General features: G+C 32.9%; 1 protein-coding gene across 4 annotated transcripts in view; it reads left to right on the top strand.

The window, feature by feature from the left end:
- Nucleotides 1–19,217, top strand: part of LOC143358214 (uncharacterized) — a 202,128-nt gene that overhangs the window by 165,003 nt on the left and 17,908 nt on the right. For all 4 annotated transcript variants that reach the window (XM_076795180.1, XM_076795178.1, XM_076795179.1 and 1 more), the window contains one exon: nt 3,223–3,352. In XM_076795180.1, coding sequence (XP_076651295.1) covers nt 3,223–3,352 — 130 coding nt within the window. The remainder of the gene's footprint in view (nt 1–3,222; nt 3,353–19,217) is intronic.

Raw genomic sequence — 19,217 nt, forward strand, 5'->3', positions numbered from 1 at the left:
GACCCCGTTCTTGGAGGTCAAGGACTACGTTGCCATAGCAACGGGATCGGAAAGAGTGTCGTCGGCTACGTTCAACATTATAGAAGAGTTAAATACTATGCTGGGTGGCACCGTCGAACCGGTCGACCGAGTCACTTTGTACTTGTTAGGTTTTAATAATACCTGGCGCAGTTGCGACCTCGCCGGTAGTGCCGATCCGCGCCGGCTAGAAGAGCCTTCTGCGATTGTTTTTTCGTTCTCTCGCCGGGCTAAAGTTCGCGGGGACGAAGTGCACGCGAAACGAAACGACCGGATCGACGTGCGCGAACCGTGCTTACGCAAGGGAGTTCCGTATTTTCCAAACCGATCGACAAAAAGATCCCGACACTGCCAATACCGTTCGCCACCGAGTGCGCCGTTCATATCGTTAGGCTGTTCACCCGATTTTTTAGACGTTTCTGTGCTCAACGTGCGAACTCAATTATGAGTGGATTGCGGATATTCGTGAGAGTTCACCATGCGGATTATTAACTCATCTCGGAGCAGATTAAACGGAATCTCATTTCGTGCGCTACAGGTTTTCTTGAACTATACTAACTATACAAGTCAGGGAACCAATTATACTTTTTTTTTTTAAAGCATAATGAATTAAAAATGTCTTTCATTGAATTCAGTTAATATATATGTTGTATATCTCTTTTTTAATATTCACTATGCTTTAAAAATACGTATAATTAATACAAGCACAGTACCCCCACACTAATCGAGTCCCTTACCCTATCCTATGAACCTTTATGCAAAACAGAATTTTCTAGATATATTTTATGAAGTTACATACAAGTTGGCGTTCAACTCCAAACTATACTCATTTTTATTGAACTGTGTATTCGATGTACAGTGCTGTGCAAACGTCTTATAGCACCGCGAAAAATTTTATTCTTGAATAAATCTATGTCAGTGATGCATACTTGTTATTTACCATGCCGTAGATTCTAATGCTTCGTTGAGACATACCTACTGTACAAAAAACACGTGTTTTCCCGTATTTAGATTGTAAAATGTAGTGAAAGATTTAGGGGCTACCTAGCACACAGTTCTGACTTGAATCATATTGTACATGCTTGGGATTATTTTCACAGAGGACGAAGAAAAAGTCATCCAAAAAATGCAGATGAACTCTTTCAGGTTATTAATAAATTACATGAAAGTTGTAGGAAAAGAGTCGACGCTGTAACAAACAATAAAGCAAAAACAAAAGATTAAAGTTTTTACTAAATTTATAGTAGTATGTGATTTTTAACAGTACATTACATAGTGATAAAAATATATATGTGCTAACTGTTTGTACGTTCTTTAACCGGTAAAGATATAAATTTCTAATGTATTGTAAGTGGCCTAAGAGTTTTGCACAGTACTGTACCTACATCAAAATCTGCAGTCTAATGATGATATGTACAGCGTTGAATTTAAATTAATATGTTCTCTGTTATTGACATTTAAAAAATGAACTTTATAGACACTGGAATATAAAGTAACAAAGTGTGTCGAATTAAATTCTAATGGCTAGGATAAAAAATGTAAAAATTTCGAAATTATGAATTTGGAACATTACACAGCACTAAATTTACCAAAAGTAATATTATGATATTTTTCATCATTTGCCTTTTTCAGTATCATATATAATCGGCGAAATTTAAAGAGTTGCTCGTTTTATAATTGTCATAACATAAGCAAGATAGGGAATCATGAAATTTGTGGAAAAAGCAGTAATCTATCGTTTCCAATGTTTATTGTAAGTTGAAATACTTTCTAATAAATGGACACATTCAATTCTTCATAATTATACGTGATCAATAGTGTTTTAAATTCCTTAAAAACCAAATTTCTACGATATTGTCTATTTATTTGGTACAACAATTTCTCACTCACCGAAGATAAACTAACACCACTCCCATATAAAAGAAACCAATATGGCATCTACAATGCAAAAAAAGCCAACAATTATTCTAATAGGATGTACTACAAATATTGTAGGCTTAATTTTTTTTCTATAGACGATAATATATTTACATTTTTTTCGGAACAAAGCATCCAATCAAATTTAATAAGAAAAGTATACGATAGTGCTCGTACACATAAGTGAAATTCATTCACAATCAAAATCCAATTCCAATTCTAACAAAAATTCCAATTTCAATTTTAACAAATAAAATTTCATTGCCAATTTCAATTTTAACAAGTGAATGTGGAGTTCTTGGACAACAAAATTCGATAATTTCAAACTTTACTTTAAATAAGTGCAATTATTTTATATATTAAATAGTAAAACGAAGAAACTACATTCTCATATACGAAGACTTTCGTGGCCTACTCAAAAAACCGCATTGTAATATTGTGTGTAATAAATAGAACTCGTTCATTATTGTGTTACAAAATTCTACGACGTTTCAGGTACGTCAATCATACCAATTTAGGATTAACGGTGCTTAAGAACTTAAAATAAATTTGTATGCTTTTTGACTATGATATGGAAATCGATTCCTCGAATGAATGTATGTGGGTGTAAAGGTTTTGGTGTTTAAATGTGCCTATACAATGCAAGGAGAAAATAAATGTAATGTTTCGTCACTGAATCTGTTGAGAGTAATTAAAATCTGGAACTTATCTCTTATCTGGATTCTTATAGATATACGGTACCAGGAAAAAATGTTGGAAAAAATAATCTTTAAAAATAATCTTTAATAAATCGTCTTTATGTTCAGAGAAATTTTCAGAAATTACCTTGAACCTATTATTCACAGTACTGTATATTTTCTGACTACACTAATCAAGTATAGGGTAAGGGACCCAATTACTGTGGGGGTACCAATTACTGTTCCTATATTAATTATACTTATTTTTAAAGCATAATGAATATTAAAATCAGATATATAACATATATATTCACTGATTTTAATGAAAAAAATTTAATATCTCTTTTTTAATATTCATTATGCTTTAAAAATCAGTATAATTAATACAGACACGGTAATTGGTACCTTACCCTACTTGCATTTCAAAAATGGAACAACGTTCCAAATCTTTCTTATTCTACATTGTTTCCTCCTAAAAACATACATTCCACCATGTGTTCATAAACTACAGTATAAACTGAGAATTTTTGGAAATGCGATTTTTTCTAATTATTGGTGTAATATCGATGGTTCTCAGGAAACAATTCAATTAATGTTTTTGCACTTTCAGTGGCAGTGGAAGTAGCGACGGCGCGGAAGGCGGAAACAGCGAGAAATTGTCTCCCAGCAAACTTTCGGAACTTACGTCACCCAGTCCCGGACCTTCAAACAATTCCTACAGTCTGCTCCAAAATGATAATGTGAGTACATTACAGTTTCTTTCCGCTTAATCTTCTATGAAACAAATCTTTTTGTTGATCCTCGTTAAATAGGGCCTAACAATTAGTTTCAAATTTTAAAATAGTTTATATGTGACTGTTAACAGTGATGAATTTATGTCTGCAATACCGTGACCTATGGTTGGTATACCACGTGTTCCATTGAATTAAAAGGAATTAAAATAATTGATAAAGTACAGTGGGCGATCAAATTATTAAAGCCAAGAAGTTGACGATATTATAACAATTAATTTTTTAATGACAGACCATCTATACTGAATTCTTATTATTTCTTTTTATGAAGTATTGATGTTTGCAAATTATAAACACACATTTAGTAATTAGATAACATTATTCGCCACATACACAATAAATGTATGTTTCGTATTGTCACTCTAACAATTTGACCACATACTGTACCCCTTCTTGAAGTTACCGGTACTGTACATTCTTCAGGGAATTTTGTGAATCATATTTTTAACGAAAATATAATAAAATTACAATAGAATTTCAACTGCAATAGTTCGTCGGAAGTCAGGAAATTCACATAAATGTTTTTTTTTTAGGTCCTCGGATATCGCATATATTCTTTGACCTATGCATATGAAATTACTATCAATCCTGTTAAAAGTTTCAGCTAGACACGTGATAGGTACGAATTATTTCTAATACAAAATGATACTTGTACGATAGCATGACGTTTAAATATTCGAATGATACGTGTCATCTAGGTTACTAACACACGGAAGCAGTGAAACACATTGATTTTTAATCATTTGATGTTCATTCTTGATACACGAAGACATTTTTATATTCAAAGGGAAGCCTTTCTAACTATTTTGTAAATTGCATCTTATGATTTTTTTAATAGTAAAATTTATTGCTGGTGTTACTCGAACGATCTATTTTAAATTATCTGTAGGTATCTTACTAAACCGCAAAAGTAGAAAATCGTTCAGTAATTTCATTTGTTAACACGCATAGTTCGATTAATGTCACAGCAAATATCAACAAGTGTACTTGTAATTTTCGTAAAAAATTAAAAATTAGTAACTGACGAGTGCTCGACTAAGGGGCCCAAATACTGTGGAGGTGCCAATTACTATTCCTATATTAATTATACATTTTTTTAAAGATAATGGATATTAACAAAGATATATATATATGACTCATTTTAATGAAAAAAATGTAATATCTTTTTTTTTAATATTCATTATGTTTTAAAAATAAATATAATTAATATAGGCACAGCAATTGGCACCCCAACTTTAATTGGGTGCCTTACCCTATTTTCCTCGAAATAGAATTCATCTATTTGTCATTGAAACCGGAAGAGGAATTTGAAGCACAAGTGGAAACCATTAAAAAATTCTACGAATTTTTTGCCATTAAGCTTTAAAGACCAGTTAAATCGATCGTAATCGCGGCGAGTTTAACGTTTGACGTGACATATGTAGTTATTTCTCGGTTCGGATCAAATTAGACGAAAACCATTCCGACAGCTGCCAAGACTTCAATGCTTCGGAAAATATGCGTCATTTGAATAGTGTAACGTCATAACTTCTATAACAAAACAGTTTCTAGTTCGCCTCGAAAGAAGAAAAATTACGAGAACCCTCGACGCTAATGGTCTAAAATTAAACGTCAAAATTAAATCTAGATCATTTTGCGAAATCTTAAATGAGTCCTGATTTGGTTCGTTAAGAATCTATGGCTTCCATTTATCTCTAACAATAAACATTCCACTGAAATATCTAACAATTTCAATCATGCGAAAGAATTCTTTAAAAATACTTCGTGAATTATTATCAATAATCGTAGTTTTGTCTTCGGAAATATTTATGAGGAAAAATAATGGCAGAGAAATAATGTAAGAACAAAAAGTGACAAAACATTTTAAAAGGAAAAGAGAAATTTAACCTACGTAATAGGAACGTGAGAAATAAAAAAATGAAACATAGCATTTTCACGATTGTATCACTAAAAAATTATGATAATGGTGAACCGGTACTCTAGAAATTTGAAAAATCAATTTGCTATAACTATTTACATAAAAATAGTTTAAAATAGAATGACATTAAGGAAATACATATCCTAATCTTAAAAGATTTATGTTTTTATATGTGTCAGAAGCTAACGTGGTTTACATAAAAAATATAAAAAATAAAATTAGCCAGTTACTTCGTGTAATCCTATGTATATTATAACAATTTGAAACTAGTTTTGTAAAATGTTGAAAAATGGAACTCTCGGAATGAATTCGACTGTACTACGAATTTTATACGTTTATAAAGAAAATGAAAATTTTTATTTTTAAACATACATAATCTATATATGACTAATGTCACTTTCATAATAAAATTTGAAAGTTGAAATTTCTAAGTTTGAACTTGTCAAGTAAAACCAATAATAGTAAAATAAACAGTATTGTAATCAAATAAATAGACCCTTCATATACTTTTTGATGAAACTCGAAGGGTTGACAATAATCGAACGAGATTCTATTATCGATTGGACGTGTGGTAGTCACTATGGAGTTTCAGAACAAATGTTCTGTCACCGAAAAGCAAATAAAAGCTGTCACTATATTTATCTACTGCTAACTGTCGTGTCGATAAAAATGCAGTGGTTAGTCGTCCGATCGAATCTCTACCTCTTTTATAACTTCAATTTACACAGCATAGGACAATTCAAAATTCAAAATTAATTCATAAACATTTATAAACATAAATAAGTAAATAAATATTTGTTCTTCGTTTTCTACGTCTCTCATTGTTTATAAATATTAAATTCAACTTTTTACAATACATTTAAATCGTTCAGATTTTCGCAAAGGGTGTAACCGGATAAGGAGGTCAAAAGTGCCCCCAAACAAAACTGAATTTCGATATCTTATCCAAAAAAAATACTTTGTGCCAATTTTCAACCCTATATGTCGACATGGGAGGTAGTAATGGGGTGACGAAGAAAATCAGGTTTTTCCGTAATTTATCTTATCCTCTTCAATAGAAAATTCTGACAAAAATCAGGCATGTTATAACTATTAGACTGCACGTCTATGAATTTTTTCAGAATTTTTAGCTTTGAAACCGAATTTTCAAAATAAAAAAGATTTTTAAATGCCGATTTCTTGTAAAAGTTATGAGATACTAAATTAATTTTTGTATACATAGTTAAAAAATTAAAGACTGCTATTTTTTACCTTTTCCATGCCCGTACAAATACCATGTTCATATGACTTATATAATTAATTTCTTAGATGGACATTATATCAAATTCTAAATAATATGCATGTATTTCCATGTAAGAGTTCTTACTTTTCTGCTGCATTAGCTTTTATCGCTGTAATCAAGGTGTACTTCATCAATAGAAAAAATTTTGGAGAGAATTTCTGCCGCCCTTACAATTTGTGAAAAATATCGTGCATACGATAAGTAATAAATTATCGCAGCTATAAGGGAACAACACCAAATGGTGCGATTACCATTTGCACAGTCACAGTTATTACTAATAACATAATGTTTGATTCCAGTACAACCTACTGTATTAGATGTATATTCTATGATGAATACTTTTTAACTATGTGCGCCCACTTCGAAAACTCTGAAAAAATTATATGTTAACAACCATAATGAGATGGTAAAACTGTAAAAATATAAACTTAGTATCTCATAACGTTTACAAGAAATCGGCATTTAAACGTTTTTATTTTCTAAAATTCGGTTTCAAAGCTAAAAATTCATACATGTGCATTCCAATAGCTAAATATGCCTGATTTTTTCAGAATTTTCAATTGAAGAGGATAAGAGAAATTACGGATAAACCTGATTTTCTTTGTCACCCTATTACTACCTCCCAAGTCGACATACAGGGTTGAAAATTGGCACAAAATATTTTCTTTGGATAAGCTATCGAATGGCCTATTGGAAATTCAGTTTTGTTTGGGCGCACTTTTGACCTCCTTATCTGCTTACATCGATTAACTTTTTCACGCGATTTTATAAAAATGAAAAAAATATATTCAATTCATCCATTAAGAATTGCTTTAAACTGAAAATTTTGTTCAATCATCATTGAGATTTCAATTTTTATTCATAATCATAAGTAAATATAAATTACAGTTTATTTACATAAATCACAATTGAACAGCGTATAACATTTGTCTAAGTGAATACTGCATATATTTTAATTTAAATATGGAACAAAATCCGAAATTGTATAAAATTTCGTAATTGAAAGAATTCATCAGACATGTTTTAATTTATTCGATAGTGTGGCCAACCACGATTATTGACTTGGACAGTTTGATTTTATTAATTACAACCGGCGACTACTATACTTAACAGATTCAATGATGCCATCCGGGGTCGTGAAGTAGTTTTATGCCTCTTAACAAGACGAAGATAGATCTAAATTACAACAAGAGGATTTCATTACTGGGTATTCAGTTCACGTAGAATACGTGCTAAAACACAAGAACAATTGAATGAATAATGAAATAAATTGTCTTCCACTTCATCTAACTACTGTTCAAACTTCTCATTCTTGAAAGGAGCTTTATTCTAAAATATTCATTTTCCGTTTTCATAAGAAAGTACTGTCATTGTATTAATCTATTACGAATTTGGTAAATATTACGTTTAGCGGACCCCCAGTTCCAGTGATCTTGACCTTGACATATGTTGTCAAGGACAAGGCATTTTGAAAAAAAGACATCTATTTTCTTAATAACTTTTCCAGGAACAACGAGCGACTGTTGAAAGCCTTTTGAAAATTACTCAGGATGGTGACCTTGACAACATGTGTCAAGGCCCATGCCATTAAAGCTAGGTCTGCTAAACGTAATGTTTAACATAGTATGTACAGTGTTTGCTCGATATATGTCAAAAACACAGCCAGGGACATATATTGGGCAAGAGATACTATTCTTTGATGCACACCGAACGTAAAAAAGGACAGCGAAGCTCTAGAGGCCTCGGTTCACGGCCCCTCACGGGGCATACCCCGCGACAGTGGTGATAGTTCTTGGCTTTTATCGGGTAGGCACTTGGGACATATACAGAGTAATCACTGTATTTCGTTACAAGAAACGGTAGGTCTCATGTTTGTATCCGCATTAATTTTTAATGTGTTTACCACGCATAACGATTTGTCAAATTGTAATGTTGTAGAATTGTATAAGTAGTTCTTTATTGCAGCGTTCTTGTAGTAGTGGTCCGACCAATATTTCCTTTCCTGTTTCTCTTTTGTGGGAAGTAATTTCATAATGATAGTAATCTCTTCGACGTCCATTCTGCTCTACAGTCCCCGCTACACCTATAAATTGTAAAATTTGGTCACCGAGTTTGGTTGCTTTTGTTCGCTAAGCTACGTCGCCAGCTTTTTAGTGTCCCATCGACCAAGTCGCCGGCGACTGGTCGACAATGCGTAACGACTCTAAATCTCCTTTAGCAAATGCATTCCTTTGTCTTACTCCTAATTACGTCATGACAAATGGAGCTTATAAGTAGTACATACAGAAAGATGGATACCATTTGGACGACGTCATATTTTCAATCTAATTTTTATTCGATTACATCTGCTGTTTTACGTCTCTCTTTCTAAATAACGAATATGCCTGCTTGCCACGAAAAAAGCATTGAGCATTACTCTAAATAAAAAATTTGATATTTTAAAAATAAATTATGCGATCAAAACAAATCTAGCGTCTATCATTATATTCAATTCGGATCACGTAACTAGCCATATGAAAATTAATTCGACCAGAAACTTGCGCCAGTACACATTGTGGAAAACTTCGTGCATATTCACGAGGGGAAATTGCATATGTAGCTGGATTCGAACCCTGGCCCATCACGGTAACAGTTCCACCAGCGGGCTCATGAGCCACGTACACACGCGTCTATAATTATATCATTGTTCATATTTTCAATGTGGAAGATACTTTCACTTACAGTAATAAACAAATGTAATCATACAACTCGTCACATACAATATAGGAAATGTTAATATACAAATGAATATGTTTTGTGTTTCATTTAAAAAAGCGTTTAATCTCTGCATTTTCACCGTTGGAAATATTTAAAAAGTGTCCTACAGCTTTGTTACGCCATTTAACTTTGTTTATAATCTTCAAATGGAGGTCTCTTATTACATATTTAGTAGAAAGTCAAAATAATTCATTATTTTTCTAAAATAACGTGATATTCTCAAATAACTGGTAAGTTATTTGTTGTACGATAAAATGTTTTGAACAAAAGTTGCATGGTTTCCCTGGGGACATACAGTCTTCTAATCTGTTCTTTTTTTATTACTTTGCTTTTTTATCGAGATACGATGGTCACCTCGTATCAGATATCGTCAAATTAATAATCTTCTAGGAAATATTTGGTATACATAATAAAATTTATGATGCTCTCTTCAGACATGCAACTTCAATGTTTATTCATTGGGCAAGTCACCCTAATTCATGCATAAATGCATACTAGTGCATTCGTGTTATTCGACTAATTCCGTGTTCATCCATGGATAGGGGGTACCCGCGTATCAATTGGTTTTTAAACAATACTTCCGGTACCGAGGACGCATGTCACGTTATTCCCAGAACGCCACGTTCGGATGATCACGGACAGGTTTCGACTCGTCAATGAACCAGCCCTGTCAGCCCTTTCTACATCGATTCGTCCAACGATAACGCAGAATATCGTGTTACCAGTCGATTCCAAAGTTATTATAGCCGTGCATGTGTTATCGAAGCTGGTCTAAGCTGTTCAAAATAGCAATTTATATGTATATATGCGCGATTTCAAATGGTTAATTGAAAAAGAAACAGCAGAAACGACTAAGAAAACGGTTTAATCCGCGACGAACAAGCTAAGGATTTTATGCATCCAAGGTAGATTTCATTTCATGTGGAAAACATTATTATTCGAAATCTTTATCTGGTAAAGCTGTACGTTGAACGTAGCTTCTGGTAACCACTTTAGTTTTTATATAAATTCTGTGCATGAAAACAGAAATTCTGTGCATGATCTAGAATATTTTCTGGTAATTAGTGATAAAGTTTCTGGGGCAGAGGTACAGGAATTGCCCTAAAGGGTAAAGAGAAAAGATGGAGTTCGTTATAGTCATTCCAACAGTTTTCATCACATTTTTCTGCCATTACCTCTTTCATAACATTTTGTTGGTCGTGTTGCAAGTTAGGCAGAAAAATTAAAACTCGCAATACTGATTATTTATAATGGCTGCAAAACTCATGTCATCACATAGAAAAATAGAAAAGTGATAAGTTACAAAGTCTCCTATTGCTTCTCTTGACCACGACCTGCACCAGTCATTTTGACTGGTATTGGTATAAGTAGCCATGATAATCAAAAACATTTCGATTTTTAATGAAAAAATAAAACTAAACACTTAATAATATTTATTTAGTTATTACTTCGAAAGTCATCACATTGTTACGAAAAAAATTAAACGTGAAGTAGAAATTTTAAAATAAAATTGTAAAACCAGTCATTTTGCCTGGTGTGATAGTTCTAGTGTTCAGAGAGGAAGTTTATTTTTTATTTAATTTCTGCTTCCCACAGTTGACTTAGAAAATTTTTATTTCGCATAAAAATCCACAGTCTACTTATCACGAGCACCAACCGTTCTTTCAAGAAATAATGTTAACGATTTCGCAGTTCTTCGACTGGTTTCGTTCACAATGTGTTTGCATTTTAGTCAGTCACACAGCTGGCATAGTAATCAATTTTGTTACATTGTTCTCGTAATACTTTTATTGATCCTTTTCGTATTGTTCACGAATTATTTCTACGAAATGTTTTCTATTTGTTACGTGTTTACGAAGTAGCGGGAAATTACTTATTATGCAGCTACCAGAATATTCTTGTCTGCATATATATGCAGACTAGACATATGGAAGAACTCAGTGAGAAATAATGCAAGATGACCACAGCTAGACGAAGTACCCGATGACGTAATTTTCCGTGACTTGGTCAACAGTTTAACGATCTAAATTTTAAATTGCCTGACTTTATAAATAGAATATTTTGTCTGTAGCATAGCTAAACCTCGATATAACGAACTCACATACATAGGACGAAAATACACGTTTCATTTGAATATTGATCAAATATGCATACGGCATTTAAATACAAGCTAGAATATCTTGTTATATTTATTTTCTTGATTTTATTGGTTTGTTTTTCACAAGAGCGCAGTTTCACAAGATTCACAAGAGTAGTAAGAAACTACTGTACCGGGAATATCTCGGCTCTCGACCTTTAAAGACTAGTAGTCAAACTGAGACTTTTCTGTGAAAGTTAGCCTTTCATGGTTAATTTTACTTACTGACAGAGTTGGGCATCATCTAAGTAAATTTTCATTGAAATGATTATTTAAATAAAAAATTATTTGTTATTTGGAAGTTTAAAATAAAAGACAAAAATAATTACTTATTATTTATATAGATCTAAACAAATTATTTAAATAATAAATTTATTTCTTATTTCATTGCTTATTATTTATTATTTATTTGGAAAGTCATAGTCCGGAAATGAGGGTCTTCAATCGCTCTAAGCGGTATCAGTGAGATCACGACAAAGCAACTAAAAACAATGAAAAATAAAAACACGATGAAATCTCAGTTTTTTCTGACAAAACACAAAAATTGTTCAATGAGATCGGGCAATTATCGATATCTCTACTACTACACTGATTTCGATGATTTTTTAATATGTTATACAAGTCAACGTTTTGAACAAATAATTACAAAGATTTGTTTATATATCTATTATTTAGATTATTATATATTATTTAAACAATTTTTTAAATAATAAAATTTTCTTTTTATATTTAAAAAATTTTTTTAATAATGACATGTATTTATATATTTAATCAATTCTATCAATAATAAAAATTTATTTATTTAGTTCTTCACTCAGTTCTTCTTGTGTTGTTGCTGACGCGAACGTATGTTGATGTAAACGAACTCATCAGTCCTATGAACTCGAAATTCGTGCACCACTACGCTAAATTATTTATTATTTGTCTTTCCCTAAAATCTATTTAAATTATTATTTGCAAATGAAATAGTAATTTAATTCGTAATTTGTTATTTATTATTTAAAATAAGATTTGTCCAATTCTGCTTACAGACATATCGCACCCCGGCGAAAACAGTGATAACTCCAAAAATAACGAAAGATTATAGATGTCTGTACCAAATCAATAGAAATTTCATAATTTTCTTAAAATCGTTATTGTGAGAATACGGCATTTTTTAGTTATATCACCATTCTTGTCGGTGTGCGATATATTTGGGTCCACTAGTCGATCCAAAAAGTGTTTGAATACCTAATTTTCGATTCTCCAGAAATGGTCTCTTTGAACTGTGATAATTTTATGGAAAATAATGGTACAATAACAAGACTGGGCACGATTTAACACTCGGACTCCTGCGAAATCGAGACCTATGCCGGAGTCATTTCTGACCCACACCGATATTTCACTACAGTTTTCTTTCGATATAAGGCGATGGTTCCGAGCCGGCTTTCGCCGTATTTCGGATGAAGAAGAAGCAGAGGGGATAACGATTTTCCTATTTCAAAATAGAAAGCGTCAGTCGATTAATTCAATTTCAGGGAATAATGAAATCTTGCAGACATTCCACGATCATTCGTACATATTTCTGCGGTGATACAGAGAAAGGCCTACGCAACTGGGTTACGTCGTAACTTTAAAACAATACAATCTAGAAGAAAATTTTATATGTCTGCTATTATTCTTTCAAGTAGTACTTTCAAATAAAGCAGGGGTTTCCAAAATTTTACGTACGTGGGCCAAATTGTAAATTCCAAAATATTTGACGGGCCAAAAGAAATAGAAAGATAAAATACTAAATATGAGGGAAGGATTTATATTAATTTTATAACGTAATCGTTCTGCATTTGTGACAATAATTATTTTTTATTCCAAACTGTTTATTAATACATTTCTAGGGTTTGCAGGCCGTCATTGGCACTTGAGCACTTTGAGAACCCCTGTGCTAAAATATTTGTACACAAACTTAGTTACGTTAAAAGATATTTTAACTTCAATTTCCCAGCTGTGTACTTGACCTCGCGCATGAGTCAGAATCCTTTTGTAATCTTCTCGTGTTTACTAACGTTTAAATTGTATATATCTGCATGTAGTATGCGTAGGTATGCAATAAAAATTGTAATAAAAGTACCTTTCAAATAATCATCGATCTAAGAATATCAATACCTTTTTTTATAAAAAAAGATATAATAATACACAGTTCTAATTATGAAATTAAAATTAGCTTCTCTTCAGGAGAAATCAATCATGTGTACCATGCGATGCGATTATTCATGACCATGTAATTTTGTATATTCAAATTTTTCTGTTAACTGTTGCCTTAAAGAAAAGAAGTGGATCTGAATGTAAAAATAAGTAGAAAATGTGGAATAAAATTGCTTGTCCAAGATTTCGTTTCCGAGAAAATCAGCTTAAGCGTACTATTGAATAGGAATCGGGTGATGCGCTTGATAATAACCTGCCAATTCCTTGTAAATATGGAATGATTGCAAAAGTTCATGCCCGATTTAAAAATAAAACGCAAGCGCTTATATTTTAACTGAAACAATTTTATATTTACAACAAATATGACGGACTGGACTATATCTATAATGAGATTAAAATGTGGAATATAATTTAAAACTTATTAAAATTATTATAAATAAGATATTGTATATATAATACAATTTTACTTGTTTCTTAAATAGTGTTCACATATCTGTCTGCTTCATATAGTTAGACTTTTTAATCGAAAAAATCATTTTGTAGTATAACTGTCGCAAAGACTTCTACCGAAACTGTCAAAATTTTATCCCCACCAGTGGGAGGATCCGCCTTGGAACCAGTCAAGCAGTAAACACCCTCGACGATCGAGCCAGTGAGGGGTAGAGTATCGGTGAGACTCACACTAATACAAGCGAAGCAAAAAACTGCAATTTTTCTAATTTTCGATTTTTTTTTATGAAACTTTTACCATCGTATTCGTCTCGTTCTCCTAATTCAGTCCCTCTTACTTTTTCAATCGCCATCCTTCTCTCTGTTCGGCACACTCCAAAGAATGCAGCACCTCTATTATAACTGTCGCCCGGCAGCCCCGACGGTATGGCTGTTACGACGGAGATATTACTGTATTGTACTACAAAACGACGTACTTATGATAGTACAATACGACCACTTGCAGGCAAAAGTGAATGCGATCTGTTCCTGCAACTGTCTGTCTAACTTGTCGTACAACTTGCAGTACGACAAATCGTATCGTCTCACAGTGGCGTATTTGACCTCAAAATGCGGCAAAAACTATTCTAGCGTTGTTCACAGGTTCGAAACCATAATATCGTAATTCGTTAACGTCAGCTACAACAACCCAAAATCAAAAATTAATGTTCTTTAAAAACTCAAAGTGACCTTCATTTTTTGTTTAATAAATTGTTTTTTCGAAATTTTGTATACTGAAATTTGTAGATGTCTAAATACCACTTAACTCTTGTTAGCAATATTTTAGTTAAAAATGCAAGACAAATTGATTCTTCAACATATTTTTTAAACATAGAATTTTTATCAAACTTTTTTTATATGATCGGATTTTTAAGTTACAACTACGCAAGACCACAAAGTATTAAAAAACATTTTTCAAAGTCATTATTATTTTCGTCATTGGAAGTATCATTATTAACAAAAATCGCTCTAGGTAGCTGAGTAGCAGCTAGTATCAACCTTTTTTTCATATTAAAGGTGAGGCTTCGCCCTTTGCAATGGTACCAGTTAGAATGCGTGACTCCGCGTAAAAACTTTTAAAATTAACGACGAAAGTGGAAAAAATCTGAATGCATGTAAATAAAAAAATACGAATCTTATCCAAATGAAACAACAGCAGACTTGTAAATAATAATCTTAGTTTTCAGTCATTTTGAGATTGACTTCTTGCCAGCTGTGTGGATGAGCTAATAATTAATAAATGTGAAAAAAACATTATAACACGTGATACTCCAAAGATAACTGTTTGTGTAAAATTTTTTTTATTCCGTGGATGTCTCGGAAGGGAACTGTTTATTTTGGGATGAAATACCTCATTTTGCGTCCGTAGGCAGAGTTAGGCAAATTTTATTTTAAATAATAAATAACAAATTACAAATTAAATTAATATTTCATTTGCAAATAATAATTAAATATTTATTTAATTAGAACATCATTTAAATAATTCCTCAAATAATTTATTTATTTTTTCTTATTTGCAAATAAAATGTTATTTCTTATTTGGATTTTAGGGAAAGACAAATAATAAATAATTTGGCATAGTGTAGAATTCCGAATTCGTTTGCCGAGTTCGTCTACATTCAACATCAGCAAACGTTCGCGTCAACAAAAATGTAAGAAGAATTGAATTGAATTGAATGAAGAACTTGCGTCTCTTTTCGTGAACTCAATGTCAATGTTGACTACGACTTTCCGAATAGATAATAAATAAATGATAATTAATAAGTAGTAATTAAAATTGTAACTATATAAATAATAAATAATTCTTTTGGTCTGTTATTTAAACTTCCAAGTAACAATAAATTTTTTATTTAAATAATTATTTGAATGAAAATTTACTTAAATGATGCCCGACCCTGTCCGTAGGCCGTTTAAGATGACCATGGAATTCTCAAAATGGCATGCAGAAATTGACGCGTCTCGCGATCGTGGATGTGCCGGTCTATTTTTTTCCTCGGTTCGAAAAAAGAATCATTTCCCCCGTTTGCTTCTGCACGTAACCGAAAGGAGCATTCCTGGTGCCAGCCGGCTATAAAGAATAACATGTTGTCGCGAACAGATTTCTTTCGCGAATCTCATCGATTCGGTTTACTTCGGACGTCGTCCTCGAGTCCAACAATCGGCTTGTCACTTAATGACAAAAACTGTATTCTCGATTGTCAACAGGCGGCGAATTACCTTGAAAATTGAGTTAGGTCTGGGCTTCGATACGCGTAGAAATGAAGGTTACGAATAGTTACGTATTTATAGAATATGCAAATGACTGCCAAAAATTCTCTACCCAGCGACTCAAATTTGGAATCAACCCGAACACGGTCCTCACATCTGAAAAACATACAAAAAACACTATTGAATTCCTTAAAGAAATCAACCACATCCACATCCAATCTAAAAACACCATACAAGCTCGTCGCTAATGACCTAGATGTTGATGCGGTTATCTCTTTTCAACCTCTGCAAAGTTATCGACTCGTATGTTTACATTCTAGTTGAATGACAACACTCAATGTTCGTATATGCGTTCATTCCGTAGAATTTTCGCCTTCCTGTATTTATTTAACACGTTCACTTTTCCGTCCATCATATGTGATTTACAGTTGCAATCAGTATTGAATAATGTTTATTTGAAACGTGTGCGAAATAAAGCTGATATAATAAATAGAGTAAGAGGCCTAATTACAAAAACAGTGGTCACTAATAATAAAGGGTGAACCCACATGAGAACAACAAATGCTACACTAAAAGATTACGTTTTCGACGTATCCATGGTAGTGCTAGAACCATTTGAAGAGGTTACTAATCAATGTGTTACTATCTGTCATGTAGCAACAATAGATAATCATAATAGATTCAAGGATATATTGGAACTACTACGACTGGATCATCTCAATATGTAAAGAAGAGAAAGAAAATATTACGAAATTAATAGAACAAAATCAGGATAGATTCCACATTCCTAGAGAAACCCTCGAAAACACGGATGTGCTACGGCATAAAATTCACACCACAAACGACATTTTAATAAATACTAGACCTTTTCCATTTCCTCCGATTCACGAAGAAGAAATTAATAAACAAGTACAGGAATTATCAGAAACGGATGTTGTCGAAACATACACATCACTGCCCAACATAACGGAAATTTTAGATCAACTTGGAAGTGCCAAATATTTTTTCACATTTGATTTAGCTTCTGGGTTCCAGCAAATCAAAATGGCATCAGAGGACGCCTATAAAACAGCATTCTCAACACCTTATGGACACTTTCAATTCAAAAGGATGCCTTTCGGTTTAAAAAACGCTCCAGCCACATTTCAGCGCTTGATGAACAGTGTGCTGGCAGGACTTCAAGGATCTGAATTATTTGTATATCTCGATGATATAGTATGGTATAGTATAGTATAGTATCGATGGTATAGTAGTCTTCAGCGGTTCCGCAGTCGGAGGCCATAGCTACTGCACCAACCGGCGCCGTATCGATGGTATAGTATAGTAATGCATTCAAGTTCTTTGCAAGAGCATGAAGTCAACAAATTCAACAAATTGATGGATCGACTACGTGTCGCAAAATTAAAATTACAACCAGATAAATGTGAATTTCTTCGTCACGAAGTGACCTACTCAGGAGATATAATCAGCGAAGATGGATTGAAACCAGATCCAAAGAAAATGGAAGCTGTGCAGAAATTTCCTAAACCCAAAAATGCAAAGAATAAGAGAAACACTTACGACTAAACCTATATTACAATTTCGAAATTTTTCAGAAACATTTAACGTCACTACCGACGCATCTGAATATACTATCGGAGGAGTACTCAGTCAAGGATTAATGGGAAAAGACCTCCCCGTGGCATACGCCTCTCGTCTGTTAAACACAGCCGAACAAAAATATTCAACCACAGAAAAAGAATGTTTGGCAATTGTTTACTGTGTATCCCACTTTCGGCCATACCTATATGGCCGCACCTTTAATATAATTACGGATCATACATGGTTAATTTGGCTGCATTTCATCAAGGATCCGACTTCCAGATTATAGAAATAGAGATTAAAACTATCGGAATATGAGTATAACATTCAATATAAAGAAGGCAGAGTTAACGCTGATGCAGATGCATTATCTCGACTTTGGTCAGAAAACCAATTAGAAGAAGAAACTTATTACCCTCATCGGAAAACTCATTAGTATTGTACAGAAATAATAAACGAATGAAGCCAAACGAAGCAGGACACCTACAAATCCGAAAAAGGAAAATTTCAACTACTACTTCGGAAGATTCACCTCTATCCGATACAATGCGGAAAAGGGGAAAATTTGGCCTGCAAGAACAAGCGGAAACAGAACACATTTTACCGACCTCATCCGATAATAGCGATAATCAAGAAGACAATTATTCTTCTGAAATTGCTGACCTGGCAGACATTCAAGTGAAACTGCCCGGTGCAATACAACTACTGCACAGAGACTTGCAAATCAGAGAAATTCATGAACCGCTACATATAAATGAGCAGAGAAATTAAAAGAGGCTAATTTATTGGGCACCTTCATCGACGTAACCTTCGAACGAGCTAGATTACGTTAATTAGGAGATTAGTTAAACAGGAAAAACACATTCCTATCGAACCAGAAAATATTGTCAATTGTATTGCTTCATTATTACATGTAATTGAAAAAGTGAATCTGGACTCATTCGGTATAAAGAAATCTAAAAACATTGAAGACATACCTTGCAAATACTTGATAAATAAATTAAAAGAAGCATTCTGGAATAAACCAATAGAGATAACTACGTCACTAAGGCAAAATCAAAGTACTATTACGATAAAAAAGATAAACCTGCAAGATTTTAAAGTAGCAGACCTAGTCTACTTATTAACTGTTTAACCAGTTAAGGGGAAACTCTGCCTAACCAGAATATAAAAATCCTAGTTAGAGAGAATCCTCGTACAGTATACATAAATAAATTAAAACTGGCGCATCATAGGCCCAACAGACAATATGGTATAACGA

The sequence above is a fragment of the Halictus rubicundus genome, chromosome 10 (genome assembly GCF_050948215.1).
Source record: "Halictus rubicundus isolate RS-2024b chromosome 10, iyHalRubi1_principal, whole genome shotgun sequence".
NCBI classification, from domain to species: domain Eukaryota; kingdom Metazoa; phylum Arthropoda; class Insecta; order Hymenoptera; family Halictidae; genus Halictus; species Halictus rubicundus.